At 39.3% G+C, this 21,731-nt stretch overlaps 2 protein-coding genes across 2 annotated transcripts in view; one reads left to right on the plus strand and one right to left on the minus strand.

Moving 5' to 3' along the window:
* Positions 1-21,731, plus strand: part of itga1 (integrin, alpha 1) — a 58,232-nt gene that overhangs the window by 16,724 nt on the left and 19,777 nt on the right. Inside the window, exons 2-5 of the mRNA XM_087843783.1 lie at positions 7,747-7,867; positions 15,093-15,202; positions 19,457-19,545; positions 21,328-21,439. Of these exons, the coding sequence (XP_087699909.1) occupies positions 7,747-7,867; positions 15,093-15,202; positions 19,457-19,545; positions 21,328-21,439 (432 nt within the window). The remainder of the gene's footprint in view (positions 1-7,746; positions 7,868-15,092; positions 15,203-19,456; positions 19,546-21,327; positions 21,440-21,731) is intronic.
* On the minus strand, positions 10,968-13,194 carry LOC148102212 (uncharacterized). The gene has a single exon (XM_087843784.1). The coding sequence runs from the start codon at positions 12,900-12,902 to the stop codon at positions 11,610-11,612; it is 1,293 nt and encodes a 430-aa protein (XP_087699910.1). The 5' UTR covers positions 12,903-13,194; the 3' UTR covers positions 10,968-11,609.

Genomic DNA, 21,731 nt, shown 5'->3' on the forward strand with positions numbered 1-21,731 from the left:
AGAAATTTGGGGAGGGGATGAAAGCTTTGACAACTGTCAGGGGGGATGATGTCATGTGTGGGTCTCAGCTTGTAAGCCTGGATGTTTTCCGCACCGGTGAAAAAAAACGAGCTCCTGGGAGTACATCTGGAAGTCTCACAAAGTGGAAGCTGACACCGTTGAGCCGACAGGTTCAGTCAGTGTATTAAGGGGTGTAAACAGAGAGATGCTTAGATGGGAAATGGGAGGGGCAGACAGAGATAAATGGATTGAAGAAACAGTAGAGGAATGGATGATGTTTTTGAGGGGCAAAACACAGCAGAATGAATGAATTGAGGGAGAAGAGGAAGCAGATTAAATAGCAGACAGGGTCGATGGAGGTGATTTAGCCACGAGTGACTCAAGGAATGACATATGGTTTGTCACTTTGATCCAGACTGGAATATTTCAACAAGTACTGGTTGAATTGTCACAATATTGTAGAGAAGATGAATCACTGTGACTTCACTGATGTCAGGACTGCCACTTCTTCCACCACTAGGGTTGTCTTTGTGCTTTTAGTGATATGAAGTTTGCCCAGTACTTTTATTATAACCTAACACTAACAAAGCTAAAGACTTCACTTTGTCCTCAGATTTAATTTAGGTAACAGCGCAAACGTCTGGAGCATAATTCACAAATTTTTAACATTCCAGCTGTGTATCTTGTGTTACCTTTGGCATATTAGCCTGTCAAAGGAAACACCTTATTTATGCACATTAGGACTGCCAAATATGTCTGCTATTTGTGAGTGGCTGGTATATTTGCAAAGTTTGCTAAATATTTGCAATTTTGAGGATTTGACAAGACGTATCACTATGTGAAGGTACTGTTAACCTTAAAAGTCCACTATTCTCAGAACCAATTTCATGCAGTGTTGCCAACTAAACAGCAACTAAAGCTAACATTATGCCAGCAACACAATGTTGGGCTCAAGTGTTCTAAAAATCACGCTCTGATAAACCCTTTGGTTACCTTCTCACATTGTATGAGAATTAAATTGCTACCCAACAACGTTAGATCCACTTTGAAGGAAGTTTCACTATTGTCGACTAACAGCAGCTAACAGCGGCACTCGGTATCATTGTAATTGGACAGAAGTGAGCTTCTCTCACTCACTGACCTGTATCGATCTCCTTTCACAAAGTTTTACAGCTCTTCCATAGTAAATCGTAGTGATGGACAGTTGAGGGAAGGAGTGGACTAACAGCCTACACTCACTAAAAATGAATGACAGCCAAAGTTGTTTGTCCTACAGTGGCCACCGTAGCTAGATTCTTCAATCTACTGACATCTAGTGGTGAGATTTTACACACTGCACCTTTAAACATTGCTTCAACTGATCCTGACCCAGTCTGTGAACAATAACAGCAATACCTAAAGATATGTACATTTTGGCAGTTTGTTAATTCAAAGTTAATGGCAGAAACTTTCTCACAGTGTAATCTACATGCAGCTCAAGGTACCTCACAGAGTTGCATAGATTAGATAAATTTGAGCCATCTTCTTTTGCTTATGCAGTTCAGGGTAACGGTGAGTCTGGAGCCTATCCCAGCTGTCCTAGTGAGTGCAAACCCCTCCAAACTCAATGTCTCTCTGGATAAGCTTCCTAAATGGTTTGGTTGTCTGCTTATAATTTGTCCATGATCAGCCATCTTCTGTCTAAACGCATGATTCTTGGTGCACTTGTTTGTTAAGCTTAATAAGCAAACATCTCCAAAGGTGTTGTCACATTTTTACTTTTTTTTGGCATAAACCTTGGTAACAAATTGTAGGCTTTCATCACATCTGTAGTATCTGTTCTTCATTTATCTTTTATCTGTTTTAGAAAATATATCAGGGGTAAGCAAGTGATCACCTGTGACAGGGAATAATGGTAGGATGGTAAGTGCATTAGAGGGTTGAATTTACTGGAACCGGAACCTGGAATGTCCACTAGTGACCAATCGTCTGCAGCCAGTGAATCACTTGCTGTGAACTTTATCTCCTGCTTAATATATCTGTCAGTGGTGTGGATTTTGTGTTTTTAACTATATTTTTAATTCAGGTAACTGAGCATGTCCAGTATGCTTCCTGAAGGCCAGCCTGTGTAAACACAGAGGTCACCTGAGTTGCTGTTGCTCTGTTTACGCACTGCTCACGCTACCTCTTCCCTTTACCCTTCCACAGCTGCTGACATATCTGCAGCGGATTCGTATGTCTCTTTTAGCTTGTGTTATTTATCCAATCCGCCCCTGCCTACAGATGCAATCACTAAACCTCAAAGAAAAGCGGCCACTTGTGTTCTCTTCTGCTTGTAAAGCCACAAACACGCCTACATCTATAACCTTTATGTCCACTGCAAGCCCACATGCTGCACATTTGCCAAGACTAAAGCAGAGACTGAGCAGGCAGCCAAATGAGAAGATTTTTGTCAAAGTAAGCGGAGCTAAAAGCTGTCAGAAGTTCAGCTCGTGATAACCATTCCTAGAGCGATTAGAGAGGGTAGCGTGGTTACTGCTGGAGTGGCAAAGAAGATGAATTCAGAGAAAAAATGGATGGGGGAAAAATGGGAAAAATGTGCAGTAAAGAAGAAAAATGGACAAAGATAAAAGAACAAAGGAGGAAATCTGGAAATATTTCAGTTTTATAACTTCTTCATGGCTCTAGGCTGCCCACAGACATGCCAGAATTATTTGAAGCTTTTCTCTTGCCAGTGTTGTCTCTTGTTAAATGCCAGCATGTGGTTTTAGAAAAGGTCTGAGTCCCACCCAAAGCCCCTTTTGACATTATTCCTTTGAAGGTCAACGTCATAAATGACAAATGCACCAGTTCAGTCTTCAGTTCAGCACGACATGAACTTTTTTCTAGTTTCTGCAGATGTTTGCTTGCTTTCTTTTTCGAAGATTTGTTTTGACTGTCTGTCTTGGATCAACTTAACAACTGATTTCTCACCGCATTTAATTAAGGTCGAATGTCAGGCCCACTTCATGATTTTGTTTCCCAGAGCTGGTGATTTGCATTAAGCTTTAAAGCTCTTTATAGATGGTTAGATATGTTACAGATGAGCAGGTGACAATGGGATGCAGATTTTTAACCATAGCTGAGCCAAGCTTTGAAGCCTACAGGTGCTAAGTTGAGTGATGTCTCACAGGTCAGCGGGTGCTGCTTTCTGCACTCGCTGTATCAGCAGCAAAGTCTTTTGATTTTCCTTTGGTTTTGATAACTGTGGCAGAGAGAGCAGTGGGGTTTTATTGTGTGGCTGACAGACTGCCGGGATCAATCAGGACCACGTGGTCCTTGACTGAAAACAGACCCATAATATCACTTTGAACACAGTATTCAAACCAACTTAGATTAGACATTTCTGGTCAGCATGATTTCCATTTTGATAAATGACATGCAGATTTTTTGGCTTTTTTGGATGTGTTCAGAGACGCTGTGGGCCTCTGCTGTTTTTGTAGTGTGGAGAGCCCAACAGTCAGAATGATTATGAACACAAAACAAAGGGAAATTGTCTTAAAGTTAAAATGCACTGTCAGTTTTGTTTATGGAAGGACAGCATGCTGCTTTAAGCTCAGTACTATCTATCTATAAACAGTAAAAGATGTTTGTAATCACTATCACATCATATATTTGTTTGTACATTGGGCCTGGACCATGTTAAATGACAGAAAATGGACAAAAGGTTGGATGGAAGACCAAAAGTAGCTAGTTGGCTAGCTAGCTTAATTAGCAAGGTGCTTCCATTGTTCTCTTGTGATACTTAATGGGATGCTAAATTTAGCCATTGACAAATAGGCTTAAAATGAATGTACTTGCCAGAAAGTAATGCCCAACTGACTGCTCTTTTAAAGGGGTTGAATGTTCAGCAAGATGTAAAAGCAAGCATCCATCACTTGAAGTGGCCACTTTAAATGTTACTGCCTTGAAACTGGTAAGTTGTACAAAAATGCCAAGGAGAAATTAGCTTGTTACCATTTTTAAGCCAACCTATAAACTATTTAAAAGGGGGTTTTGCTTTTTGCTGTCACCATATGGTGGCCTTCAGAAAAGAATACAGGTTAAAGACACATCTGTAGTGGCTTTATTTTTCTTTCCCTTTAAATGTACCAGGAAGCTAAGCCTGTATTTCCTACCATTTACGCTGTAAAGATGTTCTGCTAGTTGTATATACTGTATATATATGTCAGTTACTGTTGGAGAAAGGCTCAAGCAAAGTTTGTTAAGCTTACTGTTTCTGGCATTTCAACGTTTTTTGAAACCATATCTGATGAGGTAAAGTTGAGTTTGACAGTGACACTGCTTGCTTATTGGCTAGCGACTGATAAGTCATTAAACCCTCGATAATTCCCATTTCTGGATAATGACCATAACTTACAAAATGAACTTCCTGTTTTATTCAGTATGACTTGAAAGTAGCAACTGGTGTCATAAAGTAATCAAGAAAGTGTTTACTGAGGTCAAAGAGCAAGGGCCATTTTCCCATAGACTTATAGACCTACATCCAGAAGTCTGTTTGCAACCGGAGTCACCCATAATCCCATGAAAAGGAAAGAAGAGTCAGTGCACTTCTGCATTGGCTTTACTTTTACAACTCAAACCTACATCTTACTTAATTCTGTTCTTTTTTGCAGTCAGAACATTACATCCTGAAGGGGGTCTAAATTAGTCATTTTTGACACATTTCACTTAAACCACAATGATCAGTGTCATGCTTAAAGGAAAGTCGCAGCTTGACCTTAGCAAGTATTTTATTTCCCCTGGGGACCATGAGTGTCTGCACAAAATTTCATGGGAGTCCATTGAGGAGTTGTTGAGATATTTCAGTCAGGATGAACTGATGTGCCATACACGCTCATGTGTGACTGAGTACATTATGAACCTTCCAGCAGTGATGGACAAATATGCCAGTACCTCAGACACTCATGTGGCCATTTCCATCCACAGAGGGACAAGACTGCTTATTGGTTTTCCAGGGCAGATGTTAGCCCATCTCACAAAAATAGACAGTTATATAACTTCACTGGTTCTGATTTGAAGAGAGTAGAGCCAGGAGACACCCAATACAGCAAAATGAGATTGGTATACACAAAGTATGTGCCTGTCAGTGGACAAATGATGTTCCTAAGTGATTTACAACTTAGGCCGGTTTGACTCTGAACTGTACTTGAGCTCAGTCTGTGATGAATGAAAAGGCCTGGTTGGCCTGAAGCCATCTTAAATCAGCTAAATTAGCTGTGTGTCCGTGTGTGCGTGTGTACCTTTGGATTTGTGGGGATGTGTATAATCAGGTTAATAGGAAAAGGAAATTGAGCTTCTCTGAGAGTTGGAAAGGGGGTCACAGAGGAAGTACAGAAATGACTGAGGGAGAAACAGAAGGGATAATACTTCTCATCTGGGGTTCCTGTATATGACTCAGCAGGCCTCCTTTGTGGTCTCTGGAAATTTAAAAAGTGAAATCTTATATGAAATCTAAATGATCGACATTTAAACGTGACTAGCAGTTTTACAACTGCTCTGATTACAGAGATTGATGCTTACATATGCTAATCCCTGCATGTATTGCTCTCTGTGGCTTTCTTGTGTTGTTAATATGCACAAGAGACCACTCCACCTTTTCAGCAGTTTGTGATTTTAGTAAGCCAGTAAGCACATTTGAATGCATGGAGCCAAGAGACAACCTCAGCTGAAATATTAAGCCAGTGCTGAAGAAAAAGAAAAGTTCCTTGAGTGACCACTAGACGCTGGCTCCCAAAATAAGTCAGCTTCCTAGTGCAGTATATAAAAACTCTTTACTTTACAGTCGAATTAAATGGTCTCTTGAAGTGGGCTCTGTAGCTACTTTGACCCAACTGTATGCAGAATAATTTTGTATATATCAGATATTCCAAATTGTCTTTACACTGGTGTGAAAAGGTGTTTGCTCCCTTCCTGATTTCCCATTTTCGTCAGATCATCAAAGAAATTTAAATATTAGACAAATATAACACAAGTAAACACAAAATGTAGTTTCTAAATGAAGGTGTTTATTTTTAAGGGAGAAAAAGGCCAAACCTATATGGCCCTATGTGAAAAACTTTAACTTCTGTCTCTCTAAAAAGAACATGGCAGTAAAGTTACATCTGAACAAAGAATAAGACCTCTGGAACAATATCCTTTGGACAGACAAGACCAAAGTGAAGACTTTTGTCCATAATGCACAATGCAAAAACCAAACTCATAGCAGCACAAACCAACTGTGAGGCACGGTGGTGGAGGGGTGATGATTTGTGCTTGTTTTGTGGCCATAGGACGGGAACCTTGCAGTCTTTGAGTCAACCATGATCTTCTCTGAAGAGCAAAGTATTCTAGAGTCAACAATGAAGACATCTGTCCGACAGATAAAGCTTGACCAAAACTGGGTCATGCCACAGGAAAATGATAACATCCACAGCAGAATGACTGAAAAAGAAAAGAGTGAAGATGTTGCAGTGGTTCAGTCTAAGTCCAGACTTCAACCTGACTGAAATGCCGTGGCGGGACCTTAAGATAGTTGTGAATAAACAAATAAACGAATGCCTGCAAACGTCACTAAGCTGAAGCAGCGCTGTAAAGAAGAGTCAAAATTCATCCACAACCATGGAAAGGTCCTGATAAAATCATATAAGCTGCTAAATCACGGGGTGTACTTTCACAGGACTCTCTTTTAGATGCTACTGTAATCATTTTAAGCTTTTAATCAGAAGAATAAATTGTGTAGATTCAGGGATGTTTTATTGACTGAGTAAGAACATTCATTCATTTTCTGGAGCTCGTGAATGTCTCTTCTAAATATCAAAGCAATCCGTCTGGGATGTTGCTGTGTGGACCACACTGAAATATCTGGTGGATAAACCATCAAACATAATCAATTCTGGGGTGTTGCTAAAAGATGTAAAATTACTTCAGTCTAGACCTTTTAATGTAGTTCTCAGACACATTAGCTACAAAGCATTACCATCAAAGGATAAATAGCTGCTTTATCCTTGTGTGTCTATGTATGCAGTCTGCCTTTGCACATTCTGTTTTTAATCCCACTGTTCTTCTACTCCTCTACACTCCCTCAAAGGTCCGGGAATTGAATAAATTATATTGAAGGAATTTCCTGGCACAGTAGATATAAAGAGTGTCATTGTGGTGCAGGCACAATGAGACATGGATGGATTTATATAGAGGCTCTGTGATATACTCATCTCAGTGACAGACAGACCCAGACTGGGCAGAGTGCAGAGAAGAAGCCATTGTCCTGGAGGTCAGATTGAACCCTGACCAAAATGGCTCACATTGATGTTCGAAATTCCTCTTCCAGAATGACTGTGTGTGTCTGTGTGCGTGTCTGTGGTTCACAAAGTTCGGCCCTCATCTGGGTACATCATTTTCATGCACCCGTAAATAATATTGACATAAATAGAATTATTTATATTTGCTGTAACTAAAATACCTAAATGCTAACTTTTATTTATTACATTTACAAAGTATTTTAGTAGATCTCTTTTTTTTTTCATTTCCAAGAGGCATCTTGAGGGTTTTCAGAAATATTTACTGAGTGTTTATGGCTTCTGCACTTAGAAATAACTGCATACGCACATCTTTTGTTTCAGTATTTGTCCATCAGTTTATGTAAACCCACTCTGAAGAGCAGCACAGCAGACTCAAACAGCAAGTAAAGCAGCGCTGCTCTCGAGAGTCTTATCATGCGTAACCTTTTCTCTACTATTATCTTTGCAGTGCTGCTGACCTGCGTGTTCTCCTTCAACGTGGACCAGAAGAACAGTTTGTCCTTCTCTGGACCGCTGGAAGACATGTTTGGCTACACTGTCCAGCAGTTTGAGAACAGCGAGGGAAAATGGTGAGTGTCATCAGGAGGCCGGATGTATGTGATCCCTGCATCTCACATGTAACACAGTAAGGGGAATTGTTGAAAATAATATATAAATGGGCCAATAGGTTCGACTATAGGAGCACAGGGGTGTGTTTAAATGAGACACAGAGACAAGAATGTAACTCAAAAGAACCAACCGACTTTAGTGAAATAAACCATAAGATTGACAAGCACAGGTTAAAGGCACTTTACAATTGTAGAAAAGAAACTTACAAAAAATGAAAGAAAAGTAAAACACCTACTAAGACAATGGCTTGGCCAAGTGTCACTTTTGGTTTTCAATGTTGGGTTTCAATGCTCGGGTGCACCCTAGTAACCCGACTCCTTAACTCCTTATAGAAACAGATTACACAAATCCAATATACATTCAATTGAAAATCTCACACTCTTTTCACATGTGGAGGATGTTCTACACAACAGCTTATTATTTAAAGTCCCAAATAAAAAATGTCCACCCCTATTTTCTTTCCCAGGGTGTGAAAGAAAATAGGGGTGAGAGAATGTCAGTCAGTGGTCTTATGTATAACCAGCTGTGTGTGAAAGTGTGAGTGATACAGTCCTACCACACCACAAGGTGCAGCAGATCATCAAGTGGAAAAGAAGCGAATCTCAGTCTCTCTAAGTCCAGGTGAGAAGGCTCGCCATCTATTTCACCGGAGGAATCCACCCCAGGAACACACAAAAAAAAACATTTTTTTGCAAAAATTTGCAAAAATAAAACATCTCTCTTACACAAACTATGCATTACTGCAATATATTGTCAATATTCTTATTTGTACATTGCAAAACACTTCTTCAAATATAATATGAAAACATTACAACGTATAAGATAAGACTTTATTGATCCCACAACGGGGAAATTTTTGCGTATAACCAAACTATGTAAAGTTATTGCATATGCAACAATTATTAATCAAACAATTCAGATAAATTCAGTTTCTCAACAATAAAATGCAAAACAGACTTAAACTGAGACATACAATATGTGCTCACCAATCTCAGTGCATCACGGCTGAAGACAATGGTATGGTGTCTCTCGGTCGGAAAATGCGGGGCTCTAAATAACGTAACAGGACATGTTTTTTTTTCTCTTTAGTGATAGTAATACGACGTGAAGGAAAATAAACATTCGTCGCGCTTCAAGTGTTACCTTACTTCTGGAAGCAGATTGAGATAAACTTTCAGGCAGTTGATAACAACCAGAGCTAACAAAGGCTAACAGTTTAGCTCCAGCGGTACTTTCTAAAGTCGCCAGAAAACTGCAGCATTCGCCTGTTTACTCACTTTGGCTACTTTTAACATGAAACTTATGTGCAGCACAGTTGGTTACAAACTTTTATCTAATACTCTTTCCAACTCAAAAACCCCAGTCTCTCTTTTCTCCTGCCAGCACGCGACTACCTCCACACATAGCAGCGAACAGAGTGGGTGGGTGAGACATACACCGGGTACCACTCCTTAAAGTGGTACCCTCATTTTATGTGGGTTACACACAAATGCTCGCTGAAAGACAAGACCGTTCCAGCGCGAACCTTGTTGTAAAAATAAAGATGACTTCATGTGTTAATATTTTACCTAAAAGCCACACGAGGCGTCTCATCTGGAACATTTTTGCAACACTTTACATGTGGTACAGATCTGCAGCAGCATAAGGTTAAATAAACAGAAAGAAAAAAGCTCATCTCATGCAGTAACACACCACACTTAGTGTCATTGTATGAATACGTTCAGTAAATTGCATCCATTCCTGCTTATCTAGTTGGCATATCTTGTCCCACGTCTTTTGTCGTAAAGAGACTTTTCTCACATCAAATTGATAGCTTTGGTGGTGAGATGACTGTTTTCATACAGTTTTGGTTTATCACAAATTCCCTCATTAGAGTGTTGGACTAATTAACCAACAGTCTTATGGATCACTGTGTCTAAGAGGTTGCATTTCTAAATGCAATATTTAGAAGACAAAAGTCGAACATACGGTGAGTATTTAATGCTAATTCAATTAAAATAGCAAAGTTCTCAGAACAGCCAGGGAATACAAGTATCCAAGAAACACTAGGATTACTTATTCAGACAGCACATGGAAATCAGAGCTACATGGCACACAGATATGGTCATGGACAACACGACAAATGACAAAGAAGGACTGAGAAAGTACATACACAAGAGGTAGTGAGGATAGAGGAAATGAAGACAATCAGGGAACCAGTGAGGGCCCAGGACAGGAAGAAAAGCTGCGCAAGACATGAAGGGAAACTGAATGTTTCAAATTAAAGACAGGAAGTAAGTAAAGAAAACAGACAAGAAGACGGACTGAACGTGAGACATTGAGACAGAGATGAAGAAACATTGAAAGATAAAGACAAACAGACGAGACAGAAGGAGGGCCAGAACAGAAACACAAAGGGAGACTCACTAAATACATGACTAAAGTGAACAGAAACTGAAGGCACAAATAAGGCTAGAAAGTAAACCATAAAGAACTTATACAAAGCATCAGAAAATTAACAAGATGTATTAAAAACAACCTTGTGAATAGAAAACAAAACAATAACACGACAGAAACCTAATCCAAAGAACCTAAAATTCAAAACTAGAATGAATCCTCAACTCAAAGACTCAAAACCTTGGATCAAAGACCCATGGACCATGACAAACTGGGTGGGAGAAGCAGACCAGTTGGTAGGCTCCCTTTCACCAATTTTACAGCCATCATTTTACCAGGAAAATGTGTCTTCTGTCCTTCAAGGTCTTATTCAAAATCAGCAATACTACACTTTAGGAATTTGATTAATTTGCATAAGAGGAGTGACATCTAAATATCCAGCTGACCTCTCTTCTAATTTGATCAATTTCTCAGACAGACAGTTTACCTGCAGATTTCCAAACAGATTAATCATATTTAAATTATCCGTTTTGAATTATCTTTTTCCTGGAACCATGTTCCAGGATTTTTCCTTCACCATTTATGAGGTTTCAAGAGGAAGATAAATGACAGATATGAATGTTTGAAAAAGTTATAGATGAAAAGATGAGATGAAAAATACTCAAAGGATAAATTCAACTGGTTTATTGTTTTATAAATAAGTTGAAAAAGAAAAAGTTAAACAAGTAAATAATGAAACAAAGTAAAATGAAGTAAGAACGAAAAGTTAACAAGTAAATAACGAAACAAGGTAAAATGAAGTAAGAACGAAAAGTTAACAAGTAAATAACGAAACAAGGTAAAATGAAGTAAGAACGAAAAGTTAACAAGTAAATAACGAAACAAGGTAAAATGAAGTAAGAACGAAAAGTTAACAAGTAAATAATGAAACAAGGTAAAATGAAGTAAGAACGAAAAGTTAACAAGTAAATAACGAAACAAGGTAAAATGAAGTAAGAACGAAAAGTTAACAAGTAAATAACGAAACAAGGTAAAATGAAGTAAGAACGAAAAGTTAACAAGTAAATAACGAAACAAGGTAAAATGAAGTAAGAACAAAAAGTTAACAAGTAAATAAAGAAACAAGGTAAAATGAAGTAAGAACGAAAAGTTAACAAGTAAATAAGGAAACAAGGTTAAATGAAGTAAGAACAAAAAGTTAACAAGTAAATAAAGAAACAAGGTAGAGGAGAGAAAACCCCAACAATCCCCTCTGAGCACGCACTAGGCGACAGTGGGGAGGAAAAACTGCCTTTAAACGGGCAGAAACCTCCGGCAGAACCAGGCTCAGGAGGGGACAGTCAACTGCCGGGACTTGTTGGGGAGGTGAACAGAGGTGGAGCAAGACGAGGCTACACCAGGTGAGGAAGCAGTAGAGTCTCTCCTCCAGGGCCAGCGGAAACGCTTGTTCTTCTTTTTCATGCAGTTTTCTACAAGAGCTTTTTTTTCCAGGATGAGGGTTCTCAACTCATCGATGGTTTCTGTATTTTGCTTCTCAAGCTTCTTGCATGTTTTCTCCACCTCTTCTAACGTTGCTTCTTTTTCTTCAAGCTTTTCCTTGAGCTCTTTCGATGTTGCCTCCTGCATTATCTTGTCCTTGTGCATGTCTGCGTTTCTCTGTTGTACTTCTTTGTACATGTCTTGTAGCTCCTCATTTCTTCTGTGGATATCTTGGAGCGTACGCTGCAGGTCGTCATGTATGTTGTCTTGTTCCTGCTTTTGCACCTGCATTTCAGTGTGTTTGCGCTTCAAGTTGTTGTATTCCAACAATATCCCCTTAGTGAGCTCGGAGTTGTTTCTTGCCATTTGAGCCATCCTTTTCTGCATATGTGAGCATTGTTTGTCCAGTTTTTCTTTTTCCCCTTCTAGTTCACTTGTTTTGTCCTTCAGTTCACTACAAAACTGTTGCAGTTTTAGGTTTTTACCCTCAAAGTCTTCGACAATACGTTTCTCTTCTTTCAATCTTTCTTTCTCTTGAAGAAGGTCGTTATTTTGGCGCAGTATATCATCCAACTTTACTTTCTGCATTCTGTATTTTTCCTCCGTGACTTTGAGTTTGTGCTCCATGTCTCTTTGCTTTTTCTCCTGTTCTTCCTTCTGTTGGAGGATTTCTTTATTTTTTTTCACAGCTTCATCGAAGTTTGTTTGGAGCAGCCGATTCTTTTGGTCCATATATTGGAGATTCCATTCTGTCTTCTCAACAGTAGCTTTGCTGTCTTTAAGCTGGTTGGACATCTCCTTTAGTTCCGCGCTCTTTTGCTTGTTTTCCTTAATTAGGAAGACAATCTGCTTTCGGGCTTGTCCAAACTTGATTCCCCAGCCCTCATTAATAATTGTTATGTCGGGCTGGTGTTGTTGTCTGTCTTCCAGGTTTTTATTTTGCGCTTCCATCTGTCTACACTTCTCCTCCAGTTGAAGTTTCTCGTCTTCAATCTGTTGAATTTTATTCTGGAGATGGTAGTTTTCCTTCCTACTGTCATGTAATGCCCTTTGGACGGCTAAGAGGTCATTTGGCCGGCCACGACAGGAAGGAGAAGCGGCGTAATCTTTTTGCCTTGGTTGGTGTCTTGTTGGATACATGTTGAAGGTTGTAAACGACAACTCTGAAAAGGTTTCCAAAAGTTTCTGTGGTGAAAGCTGCAAACACAAATGCTGCGAAGACACGAACTACAAATTGCTGTTTCTCACCCCTGTTTAAGGAAAAACTTCAAAGGATCAAAGTGTAGTGACATCATAACTCCGTGAGCCAATGAGATTGTCATGTGACATTTTGGAATGGGGATATTTTTTTTTAAACCGTTTTCAAATGTAACTTAATATTTGACTGTTTCTTAACTGACCTGTTTAGCTGATTAAGAAATGAAGTGCCACAAGCATCCCTAATGTTATATAACAGACAAAATAAGTAATAGAGGTATAATACATTTTTTAAATGTGTCTTTTTTTCCCAATGAATATTTTTGTTTAAGATAATTCTGGCCATAATGTGCACATGTATCAACAAGTGTTCATTCGGTTAAATTCTACTCCAGAAAATAATAAAAAAAGGAAAAAAACACTGATTCGCTTGTAAAATTAAGCTGAGGCGAGCACACCAGCTGCGGCTGTAATGAAGGTCCTTGTTTTTACTACTAGCTGTTAACCTTAAACTGCCCGCCAGAGTATTCACATACCTAGCCTGTTAATACAATGAAACCAAGCATCCGTGGCTTCTTGCTAAAATAAACATGGAAACATGTTTTTAAAATCTTTTATCTCTTCTGCTTTCTGCAAACTCCTTTAGTTACTCTAAAGTCAGACCTGTTGCACTATAATCGCTGATCCTATCCTGCATGGCTATACCTGATGGTGCTTTGTACTAGTTAACTTATCGAGATCATATGAGATCACTTGTAGTAATTCACTTACTGCTAATCAGTGGAGCCATTTGCAACTGAAACTCCTCAGTGCAGTCAAACATGTGTGCTACATATCATCCAAAAAGCTTGATTTTGTTCTGTTTCACACTAGTGATAAGGGCACAGCACGCTGCGAGCAGAGGGAGGACATGACAGAGGCTGAATGATTTACAGAGGTTTAGTGGGGAAAAATTAGAGATGACCTGTAGCTCTCAGTGTTACGCTTGGGAAAATATTTTAATGAGAAAATATAGCAATCACATGGTGATGTAACACACAGGTTGCTATAAGTGGGAGGTGACTGATTAGTTACAGATGCCTTAACCGTCAGCGAGGGTGGGGAGAGAAAAGCTGTTAGATGTGCCACAGGCGGTTCAGCTTTTCGCTGGAGCCTCTTGTAACCTTGGCTAACCCCAAGATTTGTCTGCTCTCCACAACATTGCTGGGAAAGGTTTCAGAAAAGTGCAATGTTTTTATTTTTTAAATCATGTGAAAATGATTTGTTATTACTGTAGAAATTCAACATTTAAAGAGTTTTAAGGTTTAAGAACTTGTAACCTATTTTTTGCTGAAAAATATCCATATAATATTCATTCAATGATGAATTATGGTTTGTGTTAAGAACACTTAACTTATCATTAATGAAGTAATTATGAAGTGTTTATTTTTTCATTTCTGAGCGAAAAGAGTGCTCGTTCAATGCTGTAAATAATTACAATGTTTCTCACAGGCAGACGGCAGCAGAAAGTGTGTCGAGTGTGTTGTTGTTCCTCTCTGGGTCTTGCTTCAAATGACACAGGGTCCATTAGAGTCAGGAATGTTAATAAGCTTGAGCGTTTAGAGGAAGGCAGATGACCAAACTTCTTTTTTTTTTAGCATCAGTGCACTGATGGAGAGACACAGTGTAATAAAACCCACACAAGACACATATTGAACTTGTCCAGCACATTAAACGTAACACTGAAGTGCTATAAAAACAGCTGGGAGTTATCTTCCATTACTATGTGGTGTTGGTGAGAGCTAAATGAGATTAACTGTTGTTTTTTTTATTTCCAGCTATTTCTTTGTTATTGTGTCAGAGTGATTATATAATAAAACTGCAGCCACAAACTCGCAAGCCAATCACAATAAACTATAACATCTTTACTAGGCAGTGTGAACCATAGTTTACGTTCAATTGCTATACAAGTATAATTAAGCCATGTCTAAATAGCTGTGGACCTCAGAAGTGGATCTCAGAGTCACTGCTTCTAATCGCTGCAATAACATCTGAATTGCAGTTGTTATCACAATTGTAAAGCGGTCACGCTGTAGTGTGGATGTTGGATGGCTTTCCATGTAACCATTCCCAACTCGTCCTTATGTTTTTCAGGGTTCTGATTGGATCTCCGCTGTCAGGACAGCCGAGTAAAAGAACCGGAGACGTCTACAAATGTCCCGTGGGGAGAGATAACAACAACTGCATCAAACTGGAGCTGCCCAGTAAGAAAACTATTTGTGTGCACATGTGTACAGTTTTAGCTGATCTGGCTGAAGGGGGCAATGAGTTCATGCAATGCCAAGACAACCACCTGTCCCTCTGTCCAGCTACAGTTCACAAGAAATGCAGCTCCTCCTGCAGTATTGGTCAGTGTCACATTTGTTGTTTTATGGGCACTTTTCCCTTTTCACAGCGACGACCTTCATGCGCACTACTTCTAATTGTACCAAATTCTTGCTCCTAATGTACTGAAAAATAACAAATTCAAACTGTTTAGTGAAGTTAATAACAAAAGATTCTCATTGTTGATACATTTTGCGTGCACAAAATTAAAAATCACCTTGTTAGACATGCAAAAGGCCACTTATTTCCTGATAGATTATGACAATCATGTGATCATATTACTGATTATTATCATGGAGTAAGAAGTTCTGTTGATTGACTCCCAAATAGCACATTTGAGAGCATATTTGTGGCCTACCTTCCACCATTATCATCAGTAATACGCTCAGTGCTATGACATACTGAGCACAGGTTTACAACTGATCATGTAGTCGTAATGCTTCTGAACTCAGACACTTTAATTTAGCGGCGTACAAGACTAATTTGTCATGCATGTGATGAAGTAGAAAACTAAAAACAATGTTTTGCAAGGACGGCCTTATATTTTGACTGTTATGTTTTACCTTCTCTCCTGTTGTGTTATTACTTTCATATTGACGCAGAGGAATGCACAGCATCCTTCCTCCAACACTATCGGATAAATGAAGGCTAAAGGATAAAAAAACCCAATGCTAACACCTTTTCCTAACAGATCAAAGTTGCCAATGCTCTGCTGACTCTGTAACTGCACCGTTCCAAACCTCCTCTGCCATTAACTTCAGCATAAAATTAAGATGTGCTTATGCCATGACCATAGTGAAATCCTGGCAAGAAAGTGAAGCAGTCACAGTTATCCCTGCGTCCAACACACGCAATCTGATATCATTGTTACCACAACCTTACATTTTAATGTTGCCGCAGAAGCGTCACTGCTTCAGGACCTTTTAACATGATTAATTATACTGATATTAATGCTGTGAAAAAGTTAAACAGTTATTCCTGGACTCGAGAAGGTGTCTAAGCCTGACCTCAAAGAAGTAAAAACTCAATCAATTAACTCTAAAGTAATAAGTAAACATGAATATCTAATTAGTGAATCACAGTCTCCTGTGTGAAAGCTGTGTTTGACCCAACCACCCACTACAATCTCTTCTCTAGACACACTTTGTCACTCGATAAAAGGAAGCAATAATAACACGGGGATCAATCATTCAGTTGCTGCATATTATATCTGTTGTCATTGTAACAGATAATCCATGTTATTCGCTTCATCTTTCAGTGGCCGATTGGTTTATATATGTGCATGAACATGTGCATGAGGGGGATTTTAATTGCCTGTGTGCATGGGAGAAGGTTTTAATTAACTGTCTGCACAAATACTCTAAATCCAAGTGCTTCTGTGCGTGTGCGTCTGATGTGTGTGTAAGTTAACTTTTATATCTGACTGGGTCTTCTGGGGAGGAAGCTGGAACCATCGGAACAGGAAGACAGCAAATAAACAAGGTTTTAATGTTTCAGCCTTCCAATTTATCTAAATTAAACAGATAAACACAACTTAGCTGCTGGTCAGTAGTCTGCAAAGCCTCTATTAGTGCCTGCCTGTGTGTGTACGCAATAACCGAGAGCTTGTGTGTGCAACAGATCTGCAACTTTTAGAGACTGATACATCACCGCTTTAGCACAGTTGCCTTGGACACCTTAAAATTTCTAAGTAAGCATGGTAACAGCTTGGCTGCTGTTGGTAAATTATTGGTTTTAAGTGCTGATCAGTTGGAATTCCCTTCTCTGAAGTGGAGAGTGCTGTAGTTGCTTTATCTTGGGGGATTTAGAAAAAAAAAAAGCTTGAATCTCACAGACTGAAGTTTTGTCTGGAAAGCATCCAATGGGAATCTGGAGCCAGACAAGTCAGCAACAAACTAGGAGAAGTTTAAATGATGACAACAGTGCTGGTTTATTTTACTTTTTTAAAAGAAACTAGACACGATAAGCAAATGCATGACCTGTTTGTTTCTTTAGGATCAGTTGATGGATATATAAAGTATTCTTGGATATTTCTATAACAGTAGAAAAAACCTTGTGCAGTTCAGCAGGATGTGTTCATGTAAATGTTTTAAATAAGTAAAGGGCTTGTCAGTCATCTGTCACTCTTCATCATTTCAGTCTATGCCCACTGACGACTCCTCACAATCTCTCATTGCCACATCTGCCTCCATAATGGATTTACATTTTCCCAGCACAGACGAGCGAAGCCAAACCATAATGAGCAAAGTTAGTGGCTGTTGTGTTGTAATTTTTAATGACTCTTCAGTCTGACCAGTAAAACTGGGAGGCGGTTATGCCATGGCCATTATGAAATACTGATGAGGAAGAACAGCACCCACAATTTTGGAGGGGTTGGTTACTAAACACCTCGGCTGTATTTTTGCATTCTGTTTAGAAAATTGAAACCAAATGACAAACATGATGCGTCAGTTGTATAATTGTAAAGTCAGTCTGCCTTCTCTCACATATACTCATCCAAAAACAAAACATAAGTTTGGGTTTTCAAATAGATTTTGTCTTATTAGATATATATATATATATTTATACATATTTTATATATATGCACGCAGAAGACATTTGAAATGATACAAGCAGTCACCCATCTGAGAACGGACAATACAAGTGTCCGGATCTGTTGTTGAGGAATTGCTCTCCCTTCCTGCAGCTGTGCAGTGGTCAGTGGCTGTGGCTGTCTCTGATGAACATGTTGACTCAGCATGTGCCAGGTTTGTTCAATAGGAGACATATCAGGACTAAATGCTGGCCAAGGAAGTGTCCGGATGTGCTTCTTATGCAGAAAGGCCTGCACTGCTCTAGCAGTGTGGGGGTGGGCATTGTCGCCCTGACACAGCCGCAGGGTGGAGTACTGCTGCAAGAGTGGCACAAATACAGGTTGGAGCACCTCATCTTGGTACGTCTGTCACCAGGATTTCCACTAAAAACAATCTGATCAGAAGTGGGCATGCAGGGCTGCGGCAGCAGACACACTTCAATCGGTCGCGGCAGCCACTGCACTGATAAAAATGTTGTAGATAAACTGCATGAACCAATTCTGAGGTGTATAAGTGAGTTCACTTGTGTTCAGTAAACAAAATACCAGCCCTGCTTTTGACTAAATCAATCAGCCATGACTGAAAACTACTCATGTGAAATGTTTGGGTATTCTAGGAAATTGGGAAATGGATTTAAAACAAAGACTGATTATGAAGCTGATTTGCCACAGTAATAATTAGTTTACTGTTTTTCAGTGTTGTGAAAACTCACTGCAGTTTAGATCCACAATCTAGGAAATCACAGGCAGAGCACCAGAGGAGGAGCAGCGCTCTGATAGGTCCGATTTGTTCTGATTGTTATCAAGTATTACTGAGGAAAAAGCTTGTATTCCGGTGTCTGTCGCTCGTTCCAGTCCCACGTGGGCATCATGAGCTGCAGGGTCCTGAACTGTGTCATTGGAGTTAAGAAATAAGGATGGGTCACTTTCCAAATCAATTCAGACCCACGTCACAGTTTAATGTTGTTGTTTTTTTCATCCTGAGGTCAGCAGGGAGCTTCATTGTGCTGCCTTTATTAGTATACTTTAGTGAGTGTGTGGGAAGGAAATAGAGGGAAAAAACCCACCCGGAAAGGACGTATAGGGTAAAAATTTAACGTACTAACTGCTAACAGATCTGTTGCACATGTGCGAATGGCAATCAGAAATTGTTTCACATCAAAATCACTTCTCAGGGAGCAACATTCAAAATTGAAAAGGCATGTTTCACAGATTTGCAGAAGGAAAAACGAATTCCTATCCAAAACATTCCCAAGCTGCTAATTTTAGACACATGTTGGGTTGGTTTAATGATTCCCCTAATTCTTTCCCCTTCACAACAAACAGGCTGTTTACCAACAAAATATTTGTATTGTGCTCCATATTCTTAGTTAATAGCCATAAGCTACACACAGAGGGGCCACATGGTAAAGTAATATAGCAGAGTATATTTAGTCTCATGTCATTCTTTGGGATAGGCAGCACTTTTCTTGTGGGAAAATGAAAACGAGAAATTTACCCAGCTGTGCTGCTCTCTGTTTGTCTCACTCTGTTATTCATCTAGTTTTTTCTTCTTTTTTAGAAAACACAACCATTCCCAACTTGCGTGAAGTGAAAGAAAACATGACCATGGGAAGCACACTGGTAACGAATCCCAAAGGAGGATTTCTGGTAAGCAGGAAGTCCTCTACACTTTCTATAGACAAGAAGAAGAAGGACTGATCTTTGCATATTTGCTGTAAGACTACTCAGCAGCAAATTTACAGAACACTCACTAAACCTTTGGCCTCTATGGAAAAGTCAGGCTCATGGGAACGTAACAGGATGCTGTGAATCAATTGTGGTAATGTTGAAGTGTTTAAACATGTAGGGTTGTGCTTAAGAACTCTAGTAAAACTTTATTTAAACCTGAGGATCACCAATGTGTCAAAACTACAGCTCCAGTAAATGCATGTTTTTGCAACTTCTTGAATGGTTCGTGTATGAAAATCTAATGTAGAAATGTGAGGTGGAGCTGCAGTTTAAACCCTTAATGTGATTTACACAACATGTCAACACCACTTCTGTATTTATAAGGTGGAACACCCAAAACATTTGGTATAAATCAGGCTGCCAGAGGAAACATATGACATGATAATGAGCAAATAATGAGTTTAGTAACACATTTCAACACAATCTAATCACCAGCTGGACTGCATGTGTGTTTAGTCATTTACTGAACATTTACAATACTAATTTATAGCCGTGCCACTCATTATGCCTGCCTGTTGAGCCATCACAGTGGTGCACTGATTTTCCTGAACTATTAAATGCATTGTTATGGAATTTTCTGCAAACCTGAATGGTCCCCAAAGGATGAATCCTAATAAGTATACTGCTCCAACTAATACGTTTTTTTAGCCTCAGGTTTTCTATCAGTTTTGCTAATTAGCAAATGTTAGCATTTTAGCAACAATGAGATACTTTAATGCTAAGTAGGCCTTTGTTTCTGGGATTACTAGCATTGTCTTTGAATAAGAACTTCAGTACTCACAACTACTTGTATAAAATCTTTATTATCACAACAACAAGAAAAAAACCCAGAAGCGTTTCAGCACATGGCTTTTCTCAGAGTTTCTAATACACACGTAGTCACAGCTAGCCATACAACACCACCAGGACCGATTCTCTAATGAGCACAGGTAGCAACGATCAGCAATTCATCAACATACAAAAGTGACGGCCTGCTCCAAGCACATACATAGATCACACACCATTAACACTATCAGAAACACATTCAAAGACAAAAAATTAACAAACTATATCACATAATACACAACTCAAATCTGTATCTAAATATTAATTGACCACGAAAACATTACATAGAAGCACATAAATCAACAATATAAACATCTTAGAATCAATACATGAAAAATACAGGCTGAATAAGTCCCACTTATTAATTCTAAAAAACAAGATAACGAGTGTTCTTCATTTAATCCACCAGGACACAAGTTTGTAAATGATGTAGCCAGTAAGGCTTTCTTTGGAGAAGTTGTTGTTCTCTATGAATGAGAAGGAAATGTGTGGATGATGTAAGTGGGGTATCATCTGGAAGCAAAAATAATATGTTGTCAGTTACTTAACAGATTTAATTACTTGTAAATTAAAGGTGCTATTCCAGACTGTTTCTATCCACTTTAACCCCTCCCTCTAAGTAAAGGCCTGCTCCCTTTAGCAGTTTTTCTCTGTTCTGTCTCCTTTTCTCCTTTTCTTAAGAGAAACAGTCTGAATCAACCTCTTCTGGGTTTTAATAGTCTCTTGATGTCATCCTCAGTTTGAGTCGTTCTTTCCTCTTTGTTTCTGTCTACAGTAGCTTTCCTCTCATCCATGACCTCCTAATAGTGGAAAACTAACTAGTCACAGCCTTTGAGTCTCTGTTTGTTTGTATGCATGTGTGTCCTGTTTCCGCAGGCGTGTGGTCCTCAGTATGGCTACAAGTGCGGCCCGCAGCATTTCATCTCAGGAGTTTGTACGAATGTCAGCTCTTCCTTCCAGATCCTCAACTCTTTTACAAAATATCAAGGTACAGTACAGAAAATCTGCTCAAGACAGGACGCTGTTTGTACAAGTTGTCTGTCTGGGTTGAGAGAAAGCAATCTCCTCGTCATACTAGTACCACCCAGGACCCTGACTTTAAACTCACACTCCCTCGGCGAACATAGAGATTAGAGCATTCTTCTTAATGTAAACTTGTCTGTGACGACCCCCCCCCCCCCCCCCCCCCCCCTTCCCATCCCTCTCATGTCCAGCCCAGCCCATCTGCTGCATTGTATGCCCAAGTTAGGAGACGGTTTACTGGGCTTGCATGGCGTTTC

This window comes from Neolamprologus brichardi, chromosome 7, assembly GCF_056152115.1.
Source record: "Neolamprologus brichardi isolate AB-2024 chromosome 7, ASM5615211v1, whole genome shotgun sequence".
In the NCBI taxonomy this organism is placed as follows: domain Eukaryota; kingdom Metazoa; phylum Chordata; class Actinopteri; order Cichliformes; family Cichlidae; genus Neolamprologus; species Neolamprologus brichardi.